This window comes from Varroa destructor, unplaced genomic scaffold (genome assembly GCF_002443255.2).
Source record: "Varroa destructor unplaced genomic scaffold, Vdes_3.0 BEIS01000007.1, whole genome shotgun sequence".
Classification (NCBI taxonomy): domain Eukaryota; kingdom Metazoa; phylum Arthropoda; class Arachnida; order Mesostigmata; family Varroidae; genus Varroa; species Varroa destructor.
Genome location: NW_019211460.1, coordinates 1507577 through 1516653, shown reverse-complemented (window position 1 = coordinate 1516653; position 9077 = coordinate 1507577). Strand labels below are relative to the sequence as shown.

Sequence of the window (9077 nt, the reverse complement as noted above, 5' to 3'; positions counted from 1 at the left end):
ATGTGTATTGCCGCTTACAGTTCGCAATAATAAAGCTAGTCTTTGAGACTAATTTTAAGAACTGAGAGCAAAAATTAATAGGGATGGATGAGGTCTTTATGATTAAAGCCATTAGAGACAAGAAGTAGCAAGTGACATATCGGCTAAATGGACAGCTGTGATTCGCTTTGCTATGCATTGGATCCATCATAGGCTCTGCAGAGAGTAGCGTTTCCACATGCCTGGCGATGCTGAAGGCGCCAGATGTTGAAAAAATTGTGATAGTTATCGTATAGCTCGCCATTTTCTGGCACCATATTTAGGATATATGAAAAAATTATTCAAGTTAAAACTTAATAGATTCAATTTAATTTGTACAATCCATATAACGCGAAATGTTTGAAAGTCCTACATTTTTGCTCTGACCTTGTGCTATTTTGTTATCAACCTGAGTATATGAAGCATTTGATTACTACCAGCAAAAGTGAATAAATTAAATTTGACTGATTAGTGATAAAGAAATATCTATGTAAAGTGCTTCGTAGGAACAATTAATACGAATATAGCAAGAGAAACTGCTTCTCACACTGTTATATAAATATTATTATATATAAGTTGGGAAGCTCCAGCTAAAGTCAGTTGGAACAGTAGACATGATAAAGAAAATAGAAATCGAAATAAAAGCGACCCATCCAATAATATCGTCTCTTCTTTGTTCCTGTAGAGCTAGGTATGTTGTTTTGCAACATATTGTCTATGTTCTAATTATAAAAAATAATTCATTAAATACCACCTCGTACCTCCTAGGTAAATGACTATTTCTCCGATGTAACAGATATGTCACTACCAATCTTCCTTTTATCATAAAAGTAGACCATTGTGCGATGATAAATAATCTGAGCATATTATTCATGTTTATAAGCTAATGCAAAAATTAATTCTAACTTATAAAATTTAGTGTATTTTATTAAACATCCATATGGATAACAAAAGAAATACTAGGAAATATCATCAAATCAATAACACATCTGCTTATCAAACGGTCAGCAAATGCAGCCGCCGCACTGCATAGACTAAACGAATTCATTGTAAACCTACGCTTCTTTGCAACAATTATATCAGCCTTTACTCTGCCTATTTACTGATGTGATGATTTACTGAATGATCTGATAAGGTTCTTTTCGACTTGCTGATAAAAACTTTTATTGCATTAGCATATCGTCGCCTGGATCATCCGCCGCGTCGATTGTGTACATCTGGTTAGGATAATTATCGACTAGTTGTACGCTGTTATCGTCCGAATTTACGAAGTACATCTGCTGTGAACCTTTTACCTGTACGATTGGGTTGTAGCGTAACACTGTCGGAGTCCCTGAACGAGTCGCTTGTTGATCCGATACGTAGGAAGAAACTGAAGCAGAGCTTGCCGAATCCAACACGGCAACGAGCTGGCCTGCATTTCCATCCCGTACAGGATGCTGAGTTTGTTCATGAGACTGCAGCTGCTGAGGAAGCCGGCCGTCTGAAGCTGATTCGTAGTGGACGCGCTGAACGCACACCTCTTCACCGTCCTGCCACGCTTCTAGTATATCGCGAAGAACACCCATTCTGAAATTAAGTGTGTGTTAGCATAAATCAAATTGATTTGTAAAAAAGGCAACCTATTTTAGAAACGTATGTTAACCCAATATAAAATATATTTAGAAAAACGACTTGTGCATCTAGTCTTTATTATTGTCATGGATGAAAAATTACGAGAGAAACCGTAATTATACTCAGACTTGAAAAAAAATACCTATCACATTGCCGTAATTTAGCCCGATTGTTATGCAACCATTGTGCAACTTGATTTTGATAAGGTATTCTACTATATAGTGTTACGTTTTAAGATTTTAGGCTAATGGTACTAATTGCATCATGTGTCATGAAAACCTCGAAATTACTCATTTTTTACAATAATGACCCACCTAAGTGAAAAAAGAGATCCCCAAACTCCAGATCCAACTGCACAAAGTTCGGCACAGAGTTCTTCAATCTTTTTTCTTCTTTCGCGGTATTGCCGGGGTGCTCTGGTAAGGGCACTTCCTGAGGCATCTTTATGTCGAGGCCTTCTTCCGTCCATTTGATGTTTGAGCTCAGTTGACGATGCTTTCTTATTGTGACCTGAAGGACCGGCTGATGACGGCAAAATTTGGTCTCTTGAGTCGGTCGCTGCTGTTGAAGAAGGAGTTTCCTGTGCTGGGGAGCCGTCTTCTGCTGGTGTCTGGTCCCCATGGACCACTTCCTGAACTTCATTGACTTGAATATCACCCGGCAATGCCTGCTCATCTGTAGCACCGCACGATAACTCTTCGCTACCAGACGGTGCCTCAATCGACATTTGCTCTCCTTGAGTTGCTTCAGGCTGATCCACCTGTTTGTATATGAAGGTTCAATATTGTTCGTCATATGCACACGAAGTGATCTTTTGTTACAGTTATGTTACAGCTTTGACACACGTAGTGGACACTTGATCGCCTCAGTATCAGCCCGATGTTCAAGCTGACACTCAACTTCTAGATTCCAATGCTTGGTCAGAATGGCGCTGAACAAAGTGATACGTTCACAAGAGGACCCAGTACCCACTCACCTCCTGTATGATCTGCACTTCTAGATCTTGCACGTCTTTTATTTCGCAACTATTTTGCTGTTCAGTCGTATCAGAATCAATGGCAGCTAACGGCAAACGAACCAATGTGTCTGCATCGCCTTCCACACGTATATTGTTCCGTTTCCACCGCTCGTCCACAAGGTCCTCAGAATACAAATCCAACTGCGAAGTTACATTACAGATAGACTAGTGATGGTTTAGAGAAAAATTATTTTCAACTCTCGTTGTAATTTTGTGATTGTCACATGATTTTCACTAAAGTTCAAAAACAAAATTTGAAAAAACTTCTTTGAAAAAAAATTTGAGCCAGAAGTACCTGTGACCCGATCCTAAATGAGAGCAGATGAGCACAGGGCAAACGAAGGACCTTATACGCCATACAGGTGCACGAATCTTTCGAGGTGGACACCTTAATTTCCCGGTCGCCAACTCGAGTAAACGTTACCATTCGTGTACATTCCATAAGTTTAAGACCTCGTTCAAATATGCTGAATTGGCCTATATAAAAACATTAACGTTAGAAGTTACCTAATAGACAATACCATCCATGAAACTACAATAGAGTATATATTTATGTCGAAAGGAAAACCTTATATCAAACCTTATGTGACAAGTATTGTCGCGTGTCATGTATCTTTCTCAGTCCGTCTTTGCCGTATATGAACGCACAGTAGGACAGAAGCAATGAGGTACGGACATTATTGATGAGTCGATAGCTTTGTCTTGCTAAATAGGTTGTCTTTGTCTAATAGCTTTGTCTAAATAGGTTAGAACCTTGACCAACTTACACAAAATCGCCTAGCAACAGAACAATCTTACCTTTAAGATACATGTAGGCAAATTCGGTTACCAGAGCTTTATACTTGAACTCTGCCTCGTCGACTGATGTTTTTGGCTGGTAGCGGCTTTGGTTTACCTGAGAAGGAAACGTCGCATTTAGCAAACTAATCCCGTTCATTAGCCCAAAAAACCAAATACGAGAAATTGAATTCTACCAAGTCAACGCAAAATCTACTACTTCTATCCCATAATTTGTGCTAACTTGTTTCACTAGTGCATTAATAATTATAAAAAAAAGCCAAACCTGAATTAGTTCTCATGGAACGTTGCGATTCAGAATTACAAGAAACTCTGCTTTCACAATCACGCAGTACACCCATTGAAGAATAAACAATTTCTTCCCGAGCACAATAAAGTCTGCACCCGAAATAAAGCAAAGGACAAACCTTTAAAAATGCATACTTTAACAATATGATAGAGAAGATCGCCTTTGTACAGATCATCGAGCAACGAATAGAGATCAGCTATTTTCGTAAATACAGCATACATATTTGCTGCAGCATTTTGTACAATAGCCCGAGAATAGCGCCTCAACTTCTGCATTCGTTTCAGCACATACTCGTGCTGAGCGTCGTCGTATGGGTGCCGGCTCACTGAAACCACATTGGATAACAACAAATAGCGAAAATCACTGTATATCATATATTTATTAGAGGATACCTTATGTATTGAATGACACTTGTATAAATCACACTAACGATACGTCTTTTTAGTATCCCTTCTAGAGATCGGAAGATTATAAAAAACGGTTCGATTTTTTCAAAAAAAAGTAAAAACTTCTTTTCAAAGCTTAAATATCGGGACCAAAGTTTGCATCCAAATTACCCGACAAAAGCATGATGATTAAAGAAACAACAAGTAGAACGTGCAGAGCCGATATTTTTGTATGGAAGGCATCACGCTGGAACCGCTGAAATAAATTTTTGATAAATGCCTAGGTATGTTATAATATAAGAAGCGGCCGGTTACAAAAATAATTCGTAAGCAAATGTCAAGAATTCTTATTAGGATATTACATACTATTCCACAAAGCGTAGTTAGGCTCCCACTCGTGATCGTAACAGGCCTGAACTGCTTCGGGAACCGCCAGAGCAGCAGCGAAATCCTCGCGAAGAACACGCTTCATTTCTGCTGATCGGCAGAACACGAGTTTCTGAAAGTGTTCTGTTGCCGCACGTCGACCTATAAAAAATAAGATACATTTAGTCTTCAATAATTTAATCTCAAATTTATATTTTTCTTAATGCTCCACAAAGCAACGCCAGCTTACGCCACAAGAAAGATCAACATGTAATAGAATTAAATTCGACTGCATCCGAATGGTTTGGGGTTAATGTATCAAACAGTGAGACTCATACCCGCTTCGCTAAGATGCACTGCCTTTGCAGCTACCCTGATACGGAAAGTGTTGATACTCTGTGACGGATCCCAGAGAACCTGTGTTGCCGGAAAAATTTCTTCGACGAAATGGAACTCAGTGTACGGCCGGCCCACAAGGCAAATCTGCGTGCATGTCGGTGCTGTCGGATGTTGGCCTGTTGGCAAAAGATTGAATTTGGAACGTACAAATGATTATTGGGTGGCCATTAACTACCCGCAGCTAGGCTTCTCCTTTAGATGTTTTTTTTTTATTGTAGAGAAGCCTGCAACATGCATAAACCTTTACAAACTTTATAAGAAACACTACTCACGAACAAACTCTTGGAGCAGCCACTCGTACAGAGTACTTTCCGACTTTATCAGTATTGCAAACATTACGGGTCGAAGTTCTCCCATAGCATCCGCAACAAGAAAGTGTACAACATTAGCCAAGTCAAGCGATTCAACATACGATGAGGATTCGATTGTTAACAATTCCGGGAAGTCCCGCCAAAGGGCTCGCATCTGAGCTGTACAGAGCGATAATCCCACGCACTGATTGGTGTCGTCGACAGCAACTGTAAGGTCATCGGCTACACAAAGGAAAAGTAACCAATATCAACTTGAATTGTTCTGCATGGCCGGAGATAAAGTCGGGGAGAATTAGACTGTATGCAGGATAAAATATGTTTGCCTATTTGGATACTACATACATTTACACACAAGGAAACGCACCATAAAGCTGAGAAATTTTGTCGACGGATTCTTCGAGGCTTAATTCATTTCCTTCACCCGTTACAGTGCTGAGCAGTTCTCGTAGTTGTGCCTGAGCATTGTCTTTTAGTCGTGACTGCATAGACAGCAAAGCAATAAAGACGCGACCGAAATTTAGACTGATTTGACTTGACTATAAAATTATTTATGACTTCAAATCACCAACATAAAATTGCACAAACATGTAAACGAATAAATGTTCATCAAAAGAAAAAAACGTTGTTGGTTTTTTAACCCAAAAAAAAACAAATATTAAAGAAGATAAATTTGGTTGATAAGAGCTTTCTATGCTTTACTGCATGTGTTTTGCTACTCACTTTTTTCTTGATGTACTTTGACTTCTTCTGGGGGTCGTCATGCTTCACCCCGGCCTGTTTTGTCTGAAGCTGGTGAAACACCTCCTAAATAAACACAAGATATAAATAACAAACTGTATCCTCTCTTAAGATGGACGTAATTTATATAACAATACATCTTGATGCACTGAGACATATGCAGGCATTGATATTAAAAAAACATTAAACAGGAAGGTTCTTGCTTGACTTACTGGCGATGCGCCATGGTTATGCCCGTAGATGACCTGTACGACGCGAAATGCACGACCACAGTTTGATATTCGCGTGCGGATCAAAGCTGGACAGCCTATCCGAATTGTCCTGAAATAGAGAATGATTGTTAAATTTTATAAGCTTTTTATAATTTTATAAGTTATTTATTTTTCACCACTTTAATTTGCTGAGATACCCTCGAAAACTACATTGATGTCCTGCTCGATTTCTTATAAAAGACATTTCTTCCAAACTGATCGTTTTCCCTTTTGAAAATGTCCCAGGCAATCCGATTAATAGTGATGCTTAAAAACAAAAATTTCAACATATTTTTTTTTAATTGGGCACCTCCTTAAAAATTACCGGTTTTATTTAGAAAGAACCCAATGAATAAACTAGTTGAACTGTTCACGATACGACACTTGATGTTAAGCTCGAAGAATGACATCGGTCTCCGATAATGTTATATTTCTTCGAAATACGAATCCAACTTGTATTAATACCAAAAAACTTAAAATACGACATGAAGGGGGACCTGCCCGTTGTCCTACCTGGATTTCCTTTCGCCACGGCTCCTGCAGAATGACTTTCCTCCTCTAACACAAAGCCAGAGGCAAGAGTAATACTTGAAAGATCCGTTGTCTCCGGCTCTTTTAATACCCTTCTTGGCTGCGGATACCAAAGTTCTGGCTTCGCTTTTGAAATACTTTTGTAGCGTCGCCCGTTCAAATTCGCGCACAGCTTCTTCTAAAGCTTCGAAGGAGGCAAATGTTTGTCCTTCATGGATGATGTCCTCTGGAGGACGCTCGACAACGTTTAAAGACTCACCGTCTCTAAACAAACAAGACCAATATTTTCTACATTGACTTTGTTAGTACTCAACATAGCTTTACGCAAACTTATTATTGTCTTAAACGTACGGCCCCACATAAAAACGGAAAAAATTAATTTTTTTGGGAATAAAAGAACTTATGAGTTGCGCTATGTCGTACTATGAAGAAGCGAAGAGAAGCTACCTTGGTCAGCTATGATATAACACGTAATTGAAAACGGAAAATAGGTGCAAGGTTTTCAATAAAAAGCAGCATCTAAAAAATGCTGGGTCGCGGAATATGGGTTGCTAAAGGTTGACCCCGGTACAGCTTTCCCCAAGAATCAGAATGTTCGGTTGATCCATTTAAAGGAAACTAAGGGGAGCTGATAAGATCTAATCCACTGAAGATGTAGAAGTGAGCGATAACCAAATTTTCTATGTGTAATAAGACATGTTATCATTATTATTGAATTTACGAGCGTTTCTTTTCACATTTATGGTCACTTTCAACATTGATCGACACGTGTGAAAAAGAAACGGATAGAAACTACACGTACAAAAACGCGGAAGAAGAGCAAAATCCTCAGGAAACATCAATGCTATTTTTCCTCCCTTCTAGACATTCTTGTCTATGCTATATATAACCTATATAATACGACGTGTAGCGATATATATTGCATAGATACTTAAATACAAATCTAATTATAAACTAGCTGTAAGAACCGGTAAAATGATGCATATAATTGATCAGATCCGGTTAAAAAGGTAAGATCCGGTTTCCGCGACTTTGCAAAACTTGGTCAATCCAAACCACAGACAGAAGAATCAAGTCGCTAGCTTCCACCACGATAAAGGAAACAAGTTATTTACACAGAAAGAGTACATGCATTTATTTAATTATTAATTAAGCCAAATCTGAGTTCCTAAAAAAAGAAATTAAGATTGCGGTATGCAAAAGCAAATAACAGTAACAGATGATGACACACAGGACTCTCCTATTGTACTGTAACACATACTACATAAGAACAATTAATTTTCTTTCCCTATCATCTAATATCTTTAGCATAAATACAAAAAATCTGCATGTGTATACCATTTTATTAAAAAGGTCTACCATGTTTGACAGAAAGCAATTCAAGGTTTGTTCATTAGTAAGGTAGCTTAATAATTGACCTGATGATATCAAGCCATACGTAAAGAGGACCCAGAGCTCGAAATTGCCAATCAGTTAAGTCTGCTAAATATTACCCAGGTAGCAAACCATAAAGTAAAAATCAAACAATAATAGTCTTATGCTAGTTTAGTGAATCTTGCATATTTGTCACAGCGTTGATGTTTGTTGAACGCCTCTAATCCGTGTAAATTATTTTTGGCGCCATTATTCCCGCCAAATATGAATGCTAACTTCGCTCAAATAACTTTTAAAATAGAACAGGACCATGCACTGGTAAGGGAAACCATGGACAGCCCTATTCTCCACGTCAGATAAGTTCTCTTAGCTGTCCATTGTCTAAAGTCCTGTCTATATCCTCAAATGCAGAGTCCATAGGCGCCATGCCACTAACGATTCCAACGCTGCACGCTACTCACCTGGAGTCCGATACAGTTTGCGCTGCTGTCATGTCTCAGGTCAATAAATTAAATGATTTAAGAAAACTTTGAATCACGCATTAAGCACTCAACCCTGGCAAAATTTGAATTAAACACTCTTGATTATATGACCATTCGCCGAATATAAATGGCGATTCATTTGCAATGTTGTCTCTATCGTCATACACACGCTGACTGCAGTTCTTGCAGTCGATCTTTTTCATAGACAGAGTGACCATGGGAGCGTCTGCTATTGTTGCCAAACAACAATCAAACGCGGTTTGTACAGACCTGTATTCTGATTCGGAATATGAGCGCGATTGATAATTTATAGCTTTCTAAGCATAGGGAATACATTATGCGTCTAGGCACCTAACCTGTAATCGTCACTATTTATTTCCGCTTGCTTTTGACTCTATTAACTCTCGGAATGTCCTAAATAACTAAGGCATAAGCTTCGTACAGGGTTCTAAATGGTTTCGACACCGCTTACGTAGCGTGGCAGAACGTAAATCAAATGTGC

The 9077-nt window shown here is 38.7% G+C and overlaps 1 protein-coding gene across 2 annotated transcripts; it reads right to left on the bottom strand.

Annotated features, from left to right (window-relative positions):
* Positions 1-917: 917 nt before the first annotated feature.
* LOC111253670 (uncharacterized) lies at positions 918-9003 on the bottom strand. Of its 2 annotated transcripts, none has more exons than XM_022813420.2 (14): positions 8555-9003; positions 6702-7007; positions 6150-6258; positions 5920-6003; positions 5564-5678; positions 5161-5421; positions 4828-5004; positions 4490-4651; positions 3872-4062; positions 3449-3545; positions 2946-3127; positions 2609-2791; positions 1947-2392; positions 918-1587 (listed from the first exon to the last, which is right to left on the bottom strand). In XM_022813420.2, exons 1-14 carry the CDS (start codon positions 8584-8586, stop codon positions 1182-1184), a joined length of 2751 nt encoding a protein of 916 aa, XP_022669155.1. In that variant the 5' UTR covers positions 8587-9003; the 3' UTR covers positions 918-1181. The 2 variants fall into 2 exon arrangements, with proteins under 2 accessions (XP_022669155.1, XP_022669156.1); XM_022813421.2 differs by having other exon boundaries at positions 6702-6983; positions 8555-9002.
* Between the last annotated feature and the right edge of the window lie 74 nt (positions 9004-9077).